The sequence below is a fragment of the Vanessa cardui genome, chromosome 3, assembly GCF_905220365.1.
Source record: "Vanessa cardui chromosome 3, ilVanCard2.1, whole genome shotgun sequence".
In the NCBI taxonomy this organism is placed as follows: Eukaryota; Metazoa; Arthropoda; class Insecta; order Lepidoptera; family Nymphalidae; genus Vanessa; species Vanessa cardui.
In genome coordinates, this window is record NC_061125.1 from 6162605 (window position 1) to 6184088 (window position 21484).

General features: G+C 32.9%; 2 protein-coding genes across 4 annotated transcripts; one reads left to right on the plus strand and one right to left on the minus strand.

The window, feature by feature from the left end:
* Positions 1-193: 193 nt before the first annotated feature.
* On the plus strand, positions 194-2360 carry LOC124543719 (testis-expressed protein 10). The gene is made up of 2 exons (XM_047121993.1): positions 194-686; positions 762-2360. Exons 1-2 carry the CDS (start codon positions 321-323, stop codon positions 2340-2342), a joined length of 1947 nt encoding a protein of 648 aa, XP_046977949.1. The 5' UTR covers positions 194-320; the 3' UTR covers positions 2343-2360.
* Positions 2357-21352, minus strand: LOC124543720 (receptor expression-enhancing protein 1). 3 transcript variants are annotated; one of them, XM_047121995.1, is made up of 8 exons: positions 21205-21352; positions 14444-14516; positions 13624-13821; positions 12050-12163; positions 9606-9748; positions 8592-8708; positions 7268-7421; positions 2357-4437 (listed from the first exon to the last, which is right to left on the minus strand). In XM_047121995.1, exons 1-8 carry the CDS (start codon positions 21234-21236, stop codon positions 4372-4374), a joined length of 897 nt encoding a protein of 298 aa, XP_046977951.1. In that variant the 5' UTR covers positions 21237-21352; the 3' UTR covers positions 2357-4371. The 3 variants fall into 3 exon arrangements, with proteins under 3 accessions (XP_046977951.1, XP_046977952.1, XP_046977950.1); XM_047121996.1 differs by having other exon boundaries at positions 2357-6216; XM_047121994.1 differs by having other exon boundaries at positions 7263-7421.
* Positions 21353-21484: the final 132 nt, after the last annotated feature.

Sequence of the window (21484 nt, forward strand, 5' to 3'; positions counted from 1 at the left end):
AAATAAAATATATTGTTGGCTTGTAGACTAGTAGTCGCCCGTGGCTTTGCTCGCGTTTTAGGGCGTTGATTGTCATGTGTAAGGCAAATTCGGTTCAGCGGTTTAATAGTGAAAGAGCGACAGACAGACAGAGTTACTTTCACATTAATTATATTTATTGTAGATTATAATAAACAAAAGAAGTTAATTTCTGAACTGAAACGTCTGAAAATGGCAATATTTGTTAAATGTCAATTTGTCAAAAGTAAGACAGAAAAAACAAAGTCGGTCTTTCCCTAAGCCATTGAGGTTATGTTTACCACTGCCTGCCAACTTTAAACATGAATAAAACCGGAGCTACTCGGTATCAAAAGTTTTTAAAAGCCGAGAAGGCCAAAACAAAATTAAAAGGAAAGAAAGACAAGGAATTACCCAAAGGTACTAATGTTACGAAAACAAATTTTAAGATAAAAAAAATTGTCTTAAAAGAGCAACTTAAAAAGCATGGTCAGAATGAAGCATTATCTACCCGGAAACTTAATTTAAAGGAGCTATTATCTCGACTCAACCATTTTAATACCCACTCGCGAACTGATGCACTTGATGGGGTGAAAGAGCTTATAACATTACATCCAGAAGTTTTAGAGCAACATTTGGGAGACTTGATTCATGCAATTACGATGTTGATTTTAAATATAGAAAAAGTGGTATGTATACTATCATTATCATTATTATAATATTATAACAAAATATTTTATTTGATAATATAAAATTTTTTGTAGGTGAGGCAGCGAGCATTAAAAGTTCTGCACTTAATTCTGTCCAATGTATCTGCAGAAAAACTGGAACCATTTTTTGACATCATGTCAACTTACTTGAGAAGTGCCATGACACATGTTGACAGTAGAATTCAGGAAGACTCACTTTTCTTCCTAGATATACTCTTGGCATGCATACCTTTAAGAGTTGCTGAAGATTTCCACAAAATAACACCAAACTTTTTAGATATGATATCAAAGCAGAGAATTGATGCAAAACCTGGTAGAACACTGACTGTAAACTTAAGCAGCCAAATTACAAGTGTTAAATGGAGGGTTAAAGTTTTTCAACGTTTGCAAGAATTTTTGCAAAAGTATGCTATATATAAGAAAATTCAACAAGGAGAAAGAAATAATTGTAATGATGCTAATAACTTACATTCCTTCAAACCCAATCAACCTAATTATTATCCATTATTTAATCCAATTTATATAACAAATTGCAACATTTCATGTTTTTCTGCAAAATCTTCAGAGTTGCAAGTTGATGAAGTAGAAAAATTTAAAGAATATACTGAAACTTTAATGCCATTACTTTTTGCAACATGGCTTGAGGCATGTCCTAATAGGAAGTCTGATGCCAATTTTGATATGGTAATTAATGAAGAAACAGCTTTGTTATTGAGATATATTCTGCAAGTTATTACTTTGATAAGATCCTTTGTAAAGTATTATAAGGATAAATATCCAAGTTCAGATATTGATATCACTTTTTCTCAAAAGTATAAGTTTTTGTTTAGCCAACATTTTCTTAGCTCTTTTCCCTATATTACAAATATTAGATCTAAAAAAATGGTAAAGGATATTAGCCCTGATGATGAAGTAATCAATGACCCAAAATTAGTCACTGAAAACTTAGAAATATGTCATCTTTTCATTTTGTTAAACACTAACTTAAATTTAAAAAACCAGAATCGTGAAATATCTGTAGTACTTCAATATATTGAAAAAATATTTAATCAAAATATTGACAACAAAATTAACAATATTGTTATAAATATAATGCATTCATTATTTTCTGCTGAAATTACTGGCTGGACAAAGACAACATCAGTTTTAGATAATTTGTTCAGAAAAATAATTTGGATATATTTCAATAAGAGTATGTCAGATATATCTAAACAAGAAATATTTACATTGCTGTGTAAAATTGCACTAACGGAAAAGTTATCACATTTTCATTCATGTGAGCCTTTTGAAATGTGGCTTAAAAACTTACCTGACATATTATTAGGGCAGCAGTTAAATGTTCAAACAGTTAATATTATCCACAAGTTTGCAGTAACAAATAACAAATTATTTAATTCTGTTATTAAACCTAAGCTATTGAACATTATAAAGAATCTGCCAAAACTAGTAATAATAAATGATGGTAACAATACAGATAGTTTTCATAAATTGTTATCAATTTTTTATTGGATAAAAGTATGGGACACAGAGTCTCTAAATTTGTTAGAAAGTCAATTAATGGACAATGTTTACGAACCAGATCATGGAAAGTATATTTTTGACACACTTAGGTTAAGGAGTGGAGGAATTTTATAAATAAAAACATTAAACACTCTTATTTTATTTAATCAAACACAAATTCATTTGGGATACAGGCTCTTAGCATACTTTTTAAAACACTTGCATAACAATGCTATGTAACAGTAAGCTAAGCTTTAGAAATACACAAATAAAATAAAGTATTTCTTAATAAAGACACTAATATTTATTTATTTTATATAAAGGAAATCAATAAAATTATCACAATATCATGTCAATGAACACAATGATAATAAATCAAAATATTGTGGAAACAACTTAATTACATAATTAAGGAACCTTATGTACCGAAGTTATATGTAACTGTAAATACCAGAAATTAAAAAAGAAATAATTAATATCTATTGTCATAATATATCATGAGTATTTATTGATAACATAAATAAGAAGAGTCTGGCCTAGACAATAATGATTTGTTGAACGTCATTTAAATTATGACGTGAATTATAAACTTTTTCAAATAAAAACGCGAAATAACTAACACTTTCAATGTTTTTATTTTGAATATAAATAAATTAAAACATTAATCTAATTTCATTCTATTGGAGACTGTACCTAGTTTTGTTATTAATTTGATTTAATGAAAATAAAATATGTAGTCACTAAATCAAACCAGTATACAGAAAGCCTCAAGACAAGATTATTTCTAACATGCTCAGAGACAAGTTCATGTTGCTTTCTTATTTAATTTTCATAGTATAATCATCATATTCGCTTAATGTTTCTCAGCACATATATATAGATAATTTAAACTAGTCTCTGTCTTTCAATTAATATTTATTATAAAACTATATTACAAAAATGTCTAAGTTTGAGTCATTTATTTTGGCATTTTTTGGCTAAAATTATAAATTACCAATTAGTTGATGAAATATATTTTTTTTGTCACGAATGATTTAGTAACGAACTGTCAAACAAAATTATCAATAAACTACAATAATTATTTATTATAAAATTGATTGATGTTTTGTTATATTTTACATTTATTTGTATTCCCATCCCATTTGTTATTGGCTGAAGGCGAAAACGAAATGTTTCACATTTATAACATTAGCAGCTTAGCAAACAATTTTTTTTGAGAATGCAGTTCTCATAATGTTTTATAAAAATTACATAACATGTGCATTACATGCTTAGAAAATGTCCTTTGACAATTGCACGTGCCTGATGTTTGATGAAAGGTTAGGTGTGTTTTGGAAAGCCTCATAGCTTAGCTATGTCTATACAATTTAAAGGTATTCTAAGTTGGTAACTTTAGTTTTCAAAGTCGTAAAGCGTTATTGCACAAGAGAGTAACACTCGATTTAACGTATCTATCAACAATAGCTCTCATCGCGCAGGATCTACGAACTTAATTTTGAGTTGTCATTTGATAGTCTGTACCCTAGTGTAGCCACTGTGGACCCTTACTGTTAAATTAAAATTATAACATTTTTGATAACTTTCATTAATACTGAATCCTGGCAATAAAGCCAAAATGGTAAGAGCTTCAACAGGTAAGTCTACAAACTACAATTTAATCATATGATAATTAATAAATAGTTTATCTTGATATTAATACATTAAATATGTATACATAGATATATATTATATTCAAACATTAGTATATAACAAATTATAGAAGGCATACGAAATCAACTTAATTGGAGTGGAGTCTTAAAATGATATGTAAATTACATATTTATTTCATTTTCACAATCTTACTTAAGACTGAGTGTTATACAGAACTTCTGTACCACATTTAGTCGTGTATAATGAATTTAATGGAATCAAAGGATAGCAAACATTTTTAGATAGAGAATTCATGCAAATGTTAAAAAAATACCTCTAGTTTATTTCGAGATTATTTTAGCAAGTTAACACGAAAGGCTGCGCGAAACTCGAAAAATATTTAGTATGCGAAATATATTTTACTGTATTTTTTTAAATACGTATATCTTGATTTAGCATGCGCGGATAGTATTTTATAATTTTTTATTTTCACGGTTTTATAATAATACCTATATGGAAACAATTTGATCTAGATCTATTGTGTTTTCCTTTTATTAGACTTTTTTGCGCGAGGTATTGTAGCAGAGGACGACAGCATTGCCTGAAAATAAAAAATAAATAAATTCAAAACTAATTCAGAAAAAGCATAAGCGGATTCCATCGTCAACGACATTTAAGTTTTAATAAAATTAGATGTCATTTAAATTATTTCTACAAAAACTAGTAGTTATTAGTATAGACAAACATAAATAAACAATAATACACACAGATAACAAATAGAGTCTAAAATTAAAAAAAATGTTCTAAAATATATGTATATTAAACACACGCATAAGCAAATAAAAAGTAAAATATAACCAAAGATATACTAACTTATTTACATTTTATTATAAAGGACTTTGTTAAAAAATTATTGAACACATCGGGTTAGTTGGGTATAGTATATTGAACTTATTTAAAACTTTATAATTCCACCATGCAAACTGAACACACAAACAACTAAAAAATAAACATACTGTTCGATGCTGTGCCTCAGTATCAGAAATGGATTCGGATATAGGATCGACAATTACACATCTGTGCATTTTGATGTGGTCGGTATTTCTTCGTGTAAGGAAACGAGTTTGTATTCAGGATGATTTTCTAGCTTTTCATTGATAACTTTTTGCAGAGCGTCACTCTTTTCTAGAATATCATTTGGAGCTTTATCGCCACTAACGTCGTCGAATGATGCTTCAGTAATTTCAATTTGAGGGATTTCATTTTTAGAGCTATGAGCCTTTAAGTCAGGACAACTTTGGAATTCATCATTGACATTTTCAATAGATGACTTCCTACTGATATCTGATAAATTTGTATCAGTTATTGATTTGTCGTCAGTTTTATGCCAAAACACTAATTTACTTGGTAGTTGAAATAGTTTTCCTAAAGCTGAGCTTCCTTTAGAAACTTTCGCAGGAGAGATAGATTTGCGACTTCTATCTTTGTCAGGTTCAGAATTTACATTCGAATTCTCATTAAGTTCAAGATTAAATTCTTGTGATTTTCTTATAATATCATCCACTAACTCATTTGGAATAGAAACTTGAGTATTTATAGTTTCCAGAATCTCATCTCCTTTGTCAATAATATTTGGATTCATATTAACTAAACTATCCTCACTATTTGGCGCAATGCTATCTGTTCTAGAATGTAATTCCTCTCCTTCAAGTTCGTTTGATTTTGGTGGAAGAGGAGCTTTACTTTTCCCATATTTGCCTTTTATTAATTTTCTGCTACTTTTAGGTGTTGATATGGGTGTTTCAAACGATGCTTCCTCGTCACTTTCTATTTTATCGCCGTCATTTGGTAATGTATCATAGAAACTTGAATCAGTTACTTCTTCAGAAACATTGTCTACTGATTGTGATGTATTGTCAATAGTATGAATAAAATTATTATCCGATTTGCAACTTTTATTAATATCATTGGATAGTTCATTAACTTCACATTCTTCCTTATTATGACTATTATTGTTTTTACTATCAAAATCGATAGGAATGTCTATGTTCGAGTCTTTTTTAACAGTTGCTTCCGCTTGTTTAGATCTATCAATGCTTTCATTCTCTGGATATTTGTTTACTGACGACATTTGAGTCTCCACAGTGGCTTCTTTTTGGTCCCGTTTATCTGAATTACCATTGTGGTCGTTAGAGTTATTGCTCAATGGATAATTACCTAATACTTGTATTATTTTAACCTGGTCTCCGACATATTGGTAAATAAACGGAGGATCGGTGTGGGATAAGAAAAGGGGAGACGAGAAATTAACGAGAGGGGGCATATTTGCATAATCTATACTATCGTCGTCTTGGAGCTCCTCGATGACAACTTGATTATCCTTTAAATAAAAATTACTACGTCTGAATCAAGAGAAGTAATAAACAAAACCAAAACGAACGTAAATGATGGAAAATATATAGAATAAATAAATAAATGCATCAAACAGTCTTATTGTAATACTGCACACCACTACCCTTCTATTATATAAATCAAGCAATAATTTGGAAAGTTAAAAACTACCATTTATAAATTACGATATTAAAAGCCCACCTATATAAATTATTTTATAATTTTATTGTTATATATTTTTAATATGAGGTATTTTGGGTGTGTACAAATATATTGTCGATATTTTGCATTTACGTGCAATGTTCTACTCCAATAATCTCTATATTATGTCATGTGTTATAGTTATGTATATTGTTACATTAACCATGGTATAGGAACTAAGTCATCCTATTATTACATTGGGATTTATATAAAACGTATATATAGTTTTATTAATACAATACGAACCATAACCAGCACCAAACCTACCCTGATTGAGCAATCGATCATTCACCTTCAATCTACTTTCGTTTATTTTAATATAGCAAATATTCATCTAATTAATCAAATAATGTTACAATAGCGTATGATATTAAAATGGTGATAATATATGGACGCACTTGAATTTTTATACGTAAACCGTCTTAAAATTATAAAATTAAAAAACTAAACAAATATGAATAGCACAATTCATATTCAACTGGTACGACCATATTCAACAGGTAAGGTTAACTATATAACATAAATTTAAGTAAACTATCTTAAAAATGGCCAGCTCCCGTATCAAGACTCTTCCCGCCAAAACGAGTTCGAATTTCGATTTTAATTAAAACTCGTCCCAATACAGGAGCCGGCCACGAGTCTTCCGAGTAGAGAGGGCAGCGTGTAATCAAGTGCGTCCTATCTTAAAAATGGCCAGCTCCCGTATCAAGACCCAATTTTCCCGCCAAAACGAGTTCGAATTTCGATTTTAATTAAAACTCGTCCCAATACAGGAGTCGGCCACGTGTCTTCCGAGTAGAGAGGGCAGCGCGTAATCAAGTGCGGCGGCGTTACCAGACCTCGGCGGCGGGCGGGCGCTTGATTGCGGTGACGGCCGTGCGCGACGTGCGCGCGCGCCGCCCCGCGCCGCCCACCGACGCCGTGCGCGTCAGAGACGACGAGTTCTCCGCGCTCGAGTAGCCCGAGCTGATGTCCTCCGTCGACTTTATGTGGCTACGGGTGCGGGGGTCACTGTTAATAGCTTTGCAGTCACATCGGATTATGATAGGAATTAATGTTGTCTTAAATTCTCGCGATTATTACACATTTAAATAAAACTAGTTTATAACGGATTTTAATCGCGTATATTGATTATTTTAAAGACAGGACTGAAGATAAATACCCGCAGCAAAGACAGGACTGAAGATAAATACCCGGAAAACCAAAGAAATGCGATCTGGTGTGAAGAACAACTCAACGTTGCTGATTGGCACAGAGGTGGTGAAACGCGTTCACCAATTTACTTGCCTCGGGAGCGTCGTGTCGGAAACGGGGGGATGTGAGGAGGACATCGCCTCACGGATCGCTAAAGCCCGAGCTACTTTCGCGCAGTTGAGACCTGTTTGGCAGTCACGAAAGCTGACCCGAAGGATCAAGCTCAAAATCTTCGGGTCCAATGTCAAACCGTACTGCTTTACGGGTGCGAGACGTGGAAGGTCACAAAAGTCATCTCACGCCAAATCCAGGTCTTTGTCAACCGATGTTTGCGCCGCATTCTCGGAATTTACTGGCCCGAGACCATCTCCAACTCAGAACTGTTGGAGAAATGCCGCGAAAGCCACATTGATCGACAGATTAAACGCCGCAAATGGGGATGGATTGGCCACACACTCCGAAGGGATCCCGACCACATTCCCAAGCAAGCCTTGTATTGGAATCCTCAGGGGAAGAGGAAGCGTGGCCGTCCTCGCCAAACCTGGCGTCGCACTGTGATAACTGAAGTGGCGAGCATAGGTATGACGTGGAGCGAGATGAAGCATAAAGCTCAAGACAGATCGAGATGGATAACCTCTGTGGACGCCCTCTGCCCCATCTAGGGGTCATAGGACTTTAAGTCAAAGTAAGTCATATTAATTATTTTGGACATCCCGACGTTTCGAGCACTTTACAGCGTTCGTTAATATACGCGATTAAAATCCGTTATAACTAGTTTTATTTAAATATTATAGGAATTATTTTGAACCTAGCCGTTGTCTAACATCATTATCGAGAGAAGGGACACAGTCGCTATATTTTATTGCATTATGACTTTTTTTTTTGTAGAAATGAAATTGAAGTCTAAGCTATGCTGTTTTATGGTATCCTTGAATTAAAATCAATTAAATATAAGATTTATATAGATACCTGAAATCGGGTTCATCCATGCGTCCTCGCGCAGGGCGGACGTCCACATCGACCTCCGGGAAGTACATTGGTGTGCGACTGTTCGACTCGGATGCGCTCCGCCGGGTCGCATATCCGCTGTGAAATTATATTAAAAAATTACACATAAAATAAAAATTTAAAGATGCTTGAATAACCCAGTTCCATTTGAAATTGCCTTATCGTTAAGCAATATAAATCATGTACTTCCGTAGAATATCCATATCAACCTTGCGTCTCACAACAACCGTCAAATCCAATAAATTAACACTATACTAGCGGCAAGATACGATGGCCTTAGATAGAATTAAAAAAGTGATGTGAAATGTAAATTTATTATCGATATAATATATTCAAATCTTTGTTTTTTGCAAGTAATTAAATTCCTGTTTTTGTTGCAAGTAGTACCTGATTAAAAAGGTTTAATAAAAAATATATAAAATAAGTTTAAGTAATATATTCGAACGAAATCAATTTAAATTAAAAATTGGAATTAGAATGAATAACTTTATAAACACATTACATACAAGAAATAAATTGATACAAAAAAGAAACCAAAAACAATAGTGGCTATATTTAATCGGAGTCGTCCATACCTACTGCTGCTTTCACTCTCACTGCTATCGTCACTCACATTAATTATAAGATCATTTTCTAAAATATTATCTAATTTCACATTTATTTCATAATCGTCCTTTATTAATTTAAAAGATCTATTTACAACCTTTTCCATTCTTCTTTAGTCACATGTTCACAAGCTTTTTTTAAAATTTTTACATTCGATAAATTTTACGACACTATTGACAATAAAGAACAACAATTTGCTCCTTTGATGTAATTATTCATTAAATACGAAACTTCATGAGCAGGCAAACGTCAAAACGGCCATCATAGCGTGCCGCTACTATAATCCCCTGAGGCGTCATCAAACACGTCACAATCGCATACAAACTGCAGAACACTATGACATGTTTCCCCACGAAACAAAGACCGTACCTCTTGACCGAGCGCCTGATGAGTCTCGGCTCGGCGAGCACGTCGTCGGCCTCGTCGGCGGCGCGCTCCTCGCGCGGCTCGCACTCGCTCAGGTCCGACAGGCTGTAGCTCTTGCGGAGCTGTTGCACTAGCCCGCCGCCGCCCTGCAAGTGGCGAACACTCTTAGACCGTAATGGTCTCCACACCGGTAGCCTATATCAGGAGTTACCAGCTCAGGAAATTTTAAATTTTAAAGAGTAAGAGTGCATACGCACAGTCTTAAAAACACTGCTTATTTATCAACTTCAGTCTGTTATTATTTTTATGAGCCGGGCGTATGGTATCTGCTTAGAACCAAGGACCTTAGCTTTGGGACCTTATTATTGTGAAGTCAAATGCAAGTGGCGAACACTTTAGACCGTAATGGTCTCCACACCGGTAGCCTATATCAGGACCTACCAGCTCAGGAAATTTTAAATTATAAAGTGTAAGAGTGCATACGCACAATCTTAAAAACACTGCTTATTTATCAACTTCAGTCTGTTATTATTTTTATGAGCCGGGTGTATGGTATCTGCTTCGAACCAAGGACCTAAGCCTTAGGGCCTTATTATTGTGAAGTCAAACAGACTAACAACAACCTGAACGAGGTAGTTCTCTTAATTTTAATCATATTATTTCCATGGTCAGTAACCATAAAATGTATCGAAAAAATATATTGATAAATCTTTAGAAAAAACGCTATAATTTATAACAAATTCGTTCAGTTGCTTTCGAGGCAGAGAAATAATTAAGTATATTATGTTGCAAAAAGGAGCTGAAATTTTATTATAAAAGAGGATCATAACAATCAAGACTAAAAAAATGGTTTCAGTTTTTAAAATAATCAAAAATTATATTCACAAAATGTTGCTGTTTCTAATAGTTAAGGTTTTAGCAGAGGTGAGCAAGCAAGTTTTAATACACACCATAGAGCAAAAAAAAAAAAGAATACTTACTTTTAAACGACGCGTAAGCTTCACGTGGCTAGCACATGCAATGTGATTATGTCAATTTTAAGTAAATTTTGAAAGGTCTAGAAATAAAGTAGCGTTTACAAAACACTATATTTATTTAAAAGTTATAAAAATATCAATTATGCTAAGTCAGTCATACGTTACAATAAAACTAAGAACACAGCATACAAAACCGGTGATTTCACAATAAAATACATTTCATGCAAAATAACACTAAACAATGACCTTTGATAGCGTTGTATCGGACCGGATGGAAAATTAAAAAAGAAAAAGTAAAGCTTATTTTTTGGTTGACTTTACATTTACTTTGATATATATTTATAATAAAGAAAGAAAGAAAAACTAAAAAGTTAACTGTTTCTATAAAATACGTTCAAAATTAATAACAATAATAAAAAGTGAAAGAAAAAATGAGCCGGCAGGAACTTTTCAAATGAAACAGATAGGTACTAAAATTTAGTCCGATATATATCTTGGACTTGATCATAAACATTTCTAGACATCTATTAAAATCACAGTTGCGTTTTATTAGATCAAACGTATCGAGTCAATCGACTGTCAGTTCCCGTTTGCTTTCTATTGCAGCTTGACTCCTTGTACGACGTCCCCGCGACCTACTTCGAGGCTTTTTCTCTTTATCTTTTGTAGTTTTACGTTTTCGGACAACATTACCCCGACTGCGAGCTGATGACAGATCAGGTTCATAGTCTGGATCATTGGAATCACCGTCGCCGATTGGTTCATTTTCGTCATTTTCATGGTCTAATTCAACTATTTCCACGGTGCTAGCCGTGTTAACTGTTCGTTGAAATTCCATTTCTTCGTAATCATGGTAACCATCGGTGACGTCACGATCTTGTATCGCTCGCCTCACTTCTCCTTGCTCGGGGACCGGCAGATTTAAGTTCTGAGTGATGCGGTTGATGGGAAAAATTGGAAAAGAATGGGTGGGGGGAGGAAATTAAAAAAAGCGTGTTAATAAAATTAAAAAAAAAAAATACAAAATGTAGGTATTTTAAAACAAGCTGATGCAACAAATGAATGCTTAGTGGTGTGGACATGATTGATGACGAAATGTTTGGATTGAAAACAGTGTAAGCAGTGCGACAAGCTATCGTCTGTGATTTGTTCTGCTGTACTTTGTTTCGTGATCAAGCATGCCACAAGTCCAATTTGAACACTATTACGTGACAACAACGGGTGAATAAAACAAAAATTGACAATTGCTCTATAATTGCTTGTACTTGATAAATTTTGTTACGGGTTATACCGCACTCCACATTTATATGGACTCAAATAAGAAAACAGAGACTATGTGTATATCCTCCACATAAGATTTTATTTTATTATATACGAGGTTTATGTGTACTGAAAACATCTTATTTGAGTACAAATATTATCAGAAGCATGCTATTAAATAATCTGCCGTAATGTTAAAAGGAGACTTACTTTGATAGCAGTTTGCATAATAACAGTAGTGGCATAGTTGACTCCTTTTGTGCCCAAATTGAGCACTGTGTGGTAACCCTGATCTTTGGCTTTGGCTATGTACTCATCGATCTCCTGCAAATAATTTGAAGTTTTATGTTATAAGAGAAAAAAGACAGTTTATACTTAGTAATAAAGTATTTTACGAAATAATAATAATAAAAAAAGAAATGTATAATACGAATGGTAGTTTATGAAAACAGATAATAAAAAACTCAACTTGACTCATAAATAAATAAAAGAATAGCTATTTAGAACACAGACCGAATATTTTACGTTATCAAAACAATTATTAATGATCTGGCTTCAAGGATATTTTATAAGTGATTCATACTCTCTATTTTATCTTAGGCTGTTTGATTTTCAAGCGAGTGTAGGTTTGAATGTTATAAGATATTAGACCTTCATATTCTAACGTGATGGTAATCATTTCGTAAATTTTATATACGTTAGGTAAGATTGTTATGAATGAATAATGCCTCTTACTATATATATATAATTCTACTGTAAGTGTAATCGTTTGTAATTAAACTCATCCTGAAAGGCTGACCATTTTTAATGATCTTTTAATGTGTGCGTTTGAGTGGGACCTCTTAATGGCTTAGATTGACGCTACAATCGGGTTTAAGTTTTTTTTTAACAAACTCTCATTTCATTCGTACGGAACGAGTTGGTATATATAGTACGACACAAGTTAGATGTATCATCGGCAAAATTCGTAAAACCGATCACATCCGAATTGAGTACGCTATCCCAAATTATCAATATTTATTTCTCATGCGAACATGATCTTTGCACAAACGTAAACTTAACGTAACTTGTAATATCATATGATCTAATATATTCTTCAATTTGACACGTCGATTTACATAAACTTGCTTTCTCTGACGCGAGAATCTATAGCGACGAATAGCGTCGAATGGCGCGATAGGGAGCTATTTCTATTGGTCGTGTAAATCGGCAGTGGATGAAAATAAAGCCATTTTCATTCCATTGCATTTTCCGATGCTACATCTAATTTGTGTCGTACTATACATGTATATGATGTTTATCTTTTTGTTTTTTTTTTCTATTATTTATTTTAAATATGTTTAGTATTGACCAACCTAGAAAGTAAACTATCCTACCTGATTGTCAGAATTATTAGAGGCAAAAAATGTTCAATGATATGTGATAGTTAGTTCAATGGGTAATTTAAAAGTTCAAATATTGTAAATGAATGAACTCTAAATTAGTTTTATTGTGTTACATATAACACATTCAAATCTGTATAAGGAGATACGATTTATAGATTTCTTAATAAAAGGAGACTGCTTCGTCGCACGTCGCACAGGAAGCTGCCCGCTACATTCAATTGACATTCAACAGGTCGGGAATTTGAAACCCGTGCTTATACTCAAATTATACGGAATTATTTAAAAGAAACCATTAATAATTAGATATGTAACCTTGGGATATGTTTACATATTTAAAAAAATTATAACGAATATTGCTGTTTATGCATTTACGGTCATAGTATACAAAATCAATTTTACCTGTTCTCGCCTGCACAGCGCTGGGTGAACAAACTTTCTGTAGAGGATCGAAGAGCCTTTGGTGGCTGGCGACAGGAGCCACAGTACAAGTACTATCTTCACTTCGTAATAGAAAGGGAACCAAGACAGAAACACGTCTGTGAATGTCTCCGTACATGTGAACAGGGCGAACACGATCCAGTACATCATCCATTTTACCTGGAATGAAGATAATTTTACAGATTTTTAAATTAGAAAAATATCCTCAATAGAGACGAGATGGCAGTAAATATTTCATAAACGGAAATTTTCACGTTATTTATAATTCATCTCGTGGTCGACCGTGACTAATGACTTCGTACACGTGTAATTTTTATACGACACATACAGGGTGATAATGTCACGCATATTGTGTATCCTTCTCCAAATCTTCTTCATAAAACGGATATAGAATGTTATTTTTAGTTTTGAAATATTTTCGCCATCATACATATAAAACCATATCTACAGAAATTTTTAACGTTTAATTTCAATGGATTTATTTTTATTGTAGTTAACAATGAGTAAAACAAAGTACTCATGCTATGTAAGTTGATTGCAATACATTATATGATAAGCAGAATATGGAGCAATAGAGTATAGCACCTGCACGCTATACTAATTGCAATAGACGAGGTAAAGGACACAATACGAACTGAAGCGTTTCGAACAAGTTGCGCGCACGCCCGTGACAAGGCCAGCGACGAATGTTTTGTAAGCAATTTGCACTAGATAAAGTGTTTATAATATGATTTACAGTTACTTCTAAATAATAAACACTTCCCAACAAAACAATACTCACGTATTCTTTCAAGTTCTTCGTCCGTACAGCTTTGTATGAGGCATACGCCGGGTAGAGAGTCCCAAATACTAATCTGCAAAATGGATACACGACCAGGTATGAGATCATCCTCGGAGCAAACAACCCCGTTGTCACGGCTATAAAACCGAAGTTAGCTAAAGTAACACTTGGTATGCATTTACTGAGCGCCACCCCCAAGTTAACAACGAATCTATTTAACAAATGCACTTTCGAGTCGAAAGAGATGTCATAGTAGTCGTTGCTATCGTCTGTGCACGGATTGTATTTGACAATTTCACTTTTATAAACGTTAGTTGTTAAGGCGCGAGCGTATTCAGCCTCGAGTTTTGTGACAATGTGACGAACACTGGACAGTCCGAGACTCAAAGTCGGCAGGCCGGGGTTGTCGTCACGGTTACGCGCGCGACCTGCCTCCATGGATACGGGTAGCACATCTAGTAATGGTTTGTTTACGCCGAGTCCGTAGTAATGCCTTCAGAGTGCGCCCGTATGGTCCGTATGTTCGCGGTCTGGATGCTTTGCGTATACTGGTAGCTCAAGATTACTCTCAGTATAATTGCGTGCTACAGTTTCAAATCAATATTTAGATTGAGAATAAGAGTTATGTACGGACATATGTGTAAATGATTACTATAAATAGAAAATTTAAATAGGTTATGGAGATTAAATGTTTATGCTTTATATTTTTGTGTCCGAGGTCAAAACGTACTAGTACGGTATTCGTATCATTACATTTTGGGAACTACAAAGTTACTTTACATGGCCTTAAGTACACAATGAGAACATAAATGGCAAACAAGACGTTTTTCAGTCTGCAAATTTAGCTACAAAAGGAAGACGATTGGGCAAGTTGTCGTGGGCGAACCGATGATGATTAAGATCTGAAGAATTTCAACAGATGTACATCGTTTAACGGTGTCAATATACATATTTCGTTTAAACATAGCTAAACTGGATATGTATTATTTAACTCATACTCTTATTACGTATTATTGAGTATTCAATAAAAGAGATAATGGCTGTAGGTAGCAAAAATAGCGTTAAAATTGCCATTTGTCATCGCACTATTACATCACGCGTCTACTCTATTTACATAATAAAATTATTATCTCACATTTCTATGCGGTAAAAGTTTCATCTGCGCATATAATGACAAGATATAAGGTTCGTTTATGTAGTAAATGACGTCTATGTTCAACGTTGAGTGGTTTTTTAATTAATGCGGCAAGTGACGCTGGGTGACATCCACAAATCAATATATTATTAAAATTAAAGCAATCTTTAAGTCACTTCAGTGCTTATTTTTGTCAATAAAAACTAATTATTATAATTTGAAAAAATATAACAACTGATTGAAAATATACAGAGCCATATTTTTATATTTATAAGAATAAAAAAAAGTGCATTAACAAAAAAAATATACGTAAAGAATTACATAACTAGTTCGTTACTACTTAAGCACCAAATGGCTAGTATCATTAATGAACAATATGATAACATAATAAAAACAAGCAGGAAACCAGTTCATGCAAACGACTACAATTCACCGAATGATGAATAATAAACGACCGGACAGCGTAGCGTTTATGCCTTCTTCAATTTAAATTGCACTAACTGCTCGCAGACACTTGTTAGGATACACATAAAGGTGCATACCGATACTAACATTCGTTAAATATCGTATTTCAAGCGGCGTAATCAGAACAGAAAATACGCTAAGCGTGACTGCTACACTTCCATATATAGGCAGTCCTCTAGGAATCCGTACAATATCGTACGAACGATACACACACGAATGTTTTTAATACATGACTGATTTATTAATTATACATTTGTAAATTAAAAAGTTCAAATGATCTTTTAATTTATATGTCCATGAATTCTTCAGCCTGCCTTAGTCGACGGTTTTAAAAATAAACAAGACAATTGCAGAGATGCAAGTAACAAGTTGCTTTGCTATAGATAGATAACTAACAATCGCGTATTGTGTGTTGCGTTGCAAACAATGCAGCGTTTATTTTCGTTACTATATCATTATGAGTTGTGGGATGGCTACAGCTCTTAATCTTGTGTTTTGTTAACTAATTAACAATAGTACACTAAGATAATTAACCAAGTATTTTCAAACGAACAATTAACTCACATAGAAACGTAAATATTAATTTTATCTTTTTTACAGAAACTTTATCGTAATCAATAATTATAAAACAATGTTTTTAAAGATCTGTTTTAAAGCGAATGAAAATAATGGTGAACGCTACAAAGTAAACCAAATTGACAGCGGGAGGTGATGACGCATTTTGGTAGTCCGGAAATTACAAATTTTAAATACAATTTTCTATGTTTCTGTTTTTTTGTTCAACATTATAGTTTAGAGCACGAGCGCTAGACTGTTATAATAAGGAAACGTACGAACTAATGAAGCATGATTTGGCCGAGTTTCACATTTTACGATTACTAAAAATAAATAGTTTAACGCAAATCCCTTCACTCGATTGAAAATGACCGCGCCTAGTATTTGCGATTCTATATTATTAATTTAATTGGTCAATAAGTTACTATAACAATATATTTAATTTAAACTAAAGAAAACCATAAACATAAGTTGTTTATATACCTTAAAACTGTTTTACTTTCGCCGTCGAAAGTAAGACAGTTTTAAAGTAATTCAAGTTGATAAACAAAAAAGGAATATAATAATTGATTACTTGCTATCAGTCCCGGCTTCGCACGAGTAGATTGAAAGTCTACATTGAACGGTTATATTATCGGCCAACCGTATTAAGTTTTTTTGTTGTCCTGGCTAACCTTAGCTGGCCTACGCAGAATAAATTACCAAAATTTCAACACAATCTCATATGTGGTTTAGCAAGGCACACACTACAAATATTCATGTTTATTATTAAGAAGAAGAATAGTAATCCAATTCTTGGACATGAAGGACAACTGCATATGACAAAACAAATTGCGATACTTATGGTGGGTGTCACAGAATATATCAATATACCAATAGTTTAAAAAAATAGCAGCCGAATCAGTATCAAACATTTGTTACCAAATATAAAAAGCAACAACTATTCAATATTATAGAAACTTATTAATAAAACTTAGCTCATCCATATTACACGATCGTTAAAGTTCATCTCGTAACGTAGAAAATAGAACTCAATATAATTATAAATATTCTTTCCTACTATCCCGCAAAGCATATAGGTCAAGAACCTCTGATCCGGTTACGGATATCGAAAACATTTTTCTAGTTATAATAACCTCTTGCATATTCAGTAGGACAACTAATTACAGATATAGTATACAAACATGACGTGTATTAATAAAGGCAAAACTAAATACTATTAATAATATTTTTGAAGTCCCAATGCAATTTAATCTTGACATCGTTTTCGATTGAGAACAATTGTGATTAATATTTGTTGCCAATGAGATGTTCTTTGTGGTACGTATGTGTTTCAATACGTTGAATTATACAGTTAACTAATGAGACTTCAACGTGAGATGCACACGCTATGCATTTTAATCATAACCCCTCGGTCTAAGCTAAGCGTTATAAAACAAAGTAGGTCGACATTAACAAGTAACTCACATTTTTCAAACAATATTGTGAGACAATAAATTCTCTGGGGGATATTCTTGTAACAGGTTTAACGGAACGTAACCAGTTATCCTTCTATAAGGTACAGACGTATCGTAATTCGTAATAAACTGTTACTAATATTGACTGACTCAAATAATAAGGCGTGCTGCGTGCATGTTAGATTGTTCCTCAATTTCTAACATCACGATACGCAACGGTTACTGAAGCGTGTATGAACACACAATGAACAATAGATTATTGATTAAAAGTTTATACGTCTACTAACATCATTAGTCTCAAATCTAAGATTTATTTTTTTCTAGAGCACAATGTCTGTTGTGTTTGAAAGAATGTTTACTTTTTATATACAATTTAATAAATACATAAGTTTTAATATTAATATTACAGCGACTAAGTTTGAAGTTCGCATAATCCATTTTGTCCATTGCTATGAAAATGCTTTCAAAGTTTTTTAACCATTAGATACCGAGATAAGATGTAAGATAAGTTTTGGCGTGTAAAGAAAACAAGTCAATTCATAATAACGTGTATTAAAAACCAAACATTTGGTACATTACGCTAAATTAAATATAAATAACAACTACATGGTCCTCGTAATAAATCGTTATTCTGATATCGAGTTTCGTTCTCGAAGACATTTAACAATTGAATTGAACTACGTCACCGTGAAACTGGGTAAAGGACCGAACATCAACCGAGGCTGTGCCTAAAAAGGTAAGCCGAGCTGTCCTAATAAGAGCATAATATGTCGGAGTCAAGGTGTACGACCTCCGTAAGACGCGAATAAATCGAGCGCACTCAGAACAGACACTAATAATTACAGTAAGCGAGGACTGATTGACAATAAATGATTCACAATACAGTTAAGTGTCAATGCACTACACTCGTCTTCTATAGAGGCACGGCGCGAGCGCAAGCCGCGTTCGTCACGGACTAAAGCATCAACTGCACCCCAGAGGCGAACGCCCAGCGTCAGGCCTCACCGAAAATAGCACCCGGCAGTGCACTGGGGCACCCTAATGACGAAACTTCAAATATGCCAGCAAGACCAACTTCTTTGTCTCAACTATCACGATCACTGTCGGTATTTCGTTTCACAAATGTGAACAGTCATTCATTAACTACATAAATATTTAGTTCTTCTATAACTTTTGATGTTCTGATAATAATTAGATCAAATAATGTCACAGAGCTAACACTGCTACAGCAAGACACCAAATGTCTGAAGGTGAAAATAAGATTAAAAGGTTTAAGCATGCTACAGTGCTGCCAAATTTCAGGATGGCTAGTTGTTCTCAGTCAAACATACTTGGATCTCTGCCAATATAAGACGAAATGTGGCTATTTGCAAACATATGGCAGTGTAAATGATTGCTATCTTACAAATGTTTCCTATAAATTGCAGGTAATGAAAATATAATAATTGATAATGCCAACTGTGTACGGTTTTGTTAAAGTCAATACAATAAAATAAACATAATAGATTGTATCTTACAACTTATTTGTTGTACAACAGAACAGAACTCCTAGAAATTTATCTTTATGACAATCTATAGAACCATTAAAGTTATAATAAATGTTGGGGTAAGTATTTTAAATATGTTAAGTATGGTATAAAAGATTTTTCAGGGCGTCACGGTAGCATGCGTAAGCGATCCCGTGGCGCCCGCCGAAAGACGGAGAGGGTACCGCTTGTTTTTTAGTGGGTAAACCCGGTGGACCTGGGCGCACTCGGCGTCCAGGAAACCGGGGAGTCCCACACACCCCCCCACATACCATCACGTGGGGGAAGCGCGTAACGCGATTTCCAGCGATTAAAAAAAAAAAATGGTATAAAAAAGTTTAAAAAAACAGAAGTTATCTTATGTTGTTTTAACTTTTAGGCCAAATCAGTCAGTTTTCTGTGATTAATAAATTAGTCCAAAAGTATATAATACACTCACATTACAATTTAAAAAAACATAAACTAGTTCTATCAACTGGCATTAAAAATAGATTTACATTCTTATATTTATTACAGACGGTATCAACAGCTCTTAGCTTTAACTTTAAAAATTTGCTAAGGGACTGAAAATATCAATGTCAATGAAAATGTCAATTACAATATAATTTAATTTATATTTGATATATATCAGTTTTGATTTCTAAATATAAATTAAAATTTTGCATTGTCCTAACCATAATTATAAGAATAAAGGAAAATTAATTTTTCCTTAGTTTTTAGCTATCATATTACCATATGTTACAATGAATATAATTTTTAGTTAATAACTATTTAAGTACATGGTTGCATATAGTACCTAATTATTATAGAAATACTATGTAATAAATAATTATTTATAAATATTTTATCATTACAAAATCTTGCTCCTATATAATGGTAGTATACAAATTATCACTACTATTTAATCTAAAAATAAGTACTTTCTGGAGAAAATCATTACTCAATTTTTTTTCTGTTAGTATAATGTTGCATAATGTCAAGATCTTTTCTTTTTCTAGTTATAGTTGTTTTATATGTGTGTAACATACAGAACTATTTAAATTGTTTCTTAATTACTTAACACCAAGACAAATTTGTAGTAATGTGTATTTAATGCAGTGTGCCTATTACAAAAAATAATGTAATGTCTTTAACCTAGATGAGAACGTGATGTTCTACAAAAAGATTACCTATCCAATTGTTAAAGATTTTATTTAATTCTTGTAAAATTGAATATACACTAAGTATATTAGTATAATCCTCATAGAGCTTTCATCTATCAATATAGGCAATGCATCTAGAATATTAAAGTAATTATATACGTTTAAAAAAAATGCAACATATTTATTTCATGATTTATTTTTTATTTATTAACCCATTTTTATAGAATCTTTGTATTTTTGAAATCCGTGACTAATTAACTAAAACTTATTCGATTTAACGTTAACGTGTTGAATAATATTTAATTAATAGGCATTATATATTTTAATGACATATATTTTATTAATTTTAAAATGTATGCAAATAGTGTGCGCACAATAGTAATTATATTCAAACAAAGAAAGATAGCAGACTAAAAATATAGGTAATAAATCAGACCTATCCAAATCCTTATAGAACGGGAATTAATATTTGTATACTTACATTACCAGTCGGGAAATGATCGACGATATCATATTAATAGTCACATAAGAAAAACTCACTAAAAATAATCATTAATGTAAACATGACAAAACACAACCGCCTCTCAAAAAGACCCAACCGCCATATTGAATTGAACTTATGTTTTGATCACGTGATCTCAACAATCAATATGACATTTCGTTTAAAAATTAGGAATGGAATGAAAAAAACTAGCTAAATATAATTTATTAGATTATATGAAATAAACAGAAAATTATTTTTTTAACTTGAAATATTGTTT

Excerpts from the sequence above, each read along its gene's own strand:
- LOC124543719 (XM_047121993.1), top strand. The coding sequence starts at position 321 with ATGAATAAAACCGGAGCTACTCGGTATCAAAAGTTTTTAAAAGCCGAG. Across the intron at positions 687-761 it reads TTTTAAATATAGAAAAAGTG|GTGAGGCAGCGAGCATTAAA; the intron begins GTATGTATACTA and ends AATTTTTTGTAG.
- LOC124543720 (XM_047121996.1), bottom strand. The coding sequence starts at position 21,236 with ATGATATCGTCGATCATTTCCCGACTGGTAAT. Across the intron at positions 14,517-21,204 it reads ATCATTTCCCGACTGGTAAT|ATTAGTATTTGGGACTCTCT; the intron begins GTAAGTATACAA and ends TCCATTTTGCAG. Across the intron at positions 12,164-13,623 it reads CGCTGTGCAGGCGAGAACAG|GAGATCGATGAGTACATAGC; the intron begins GTAAAATTGATT and ends AATTATTTGCAG.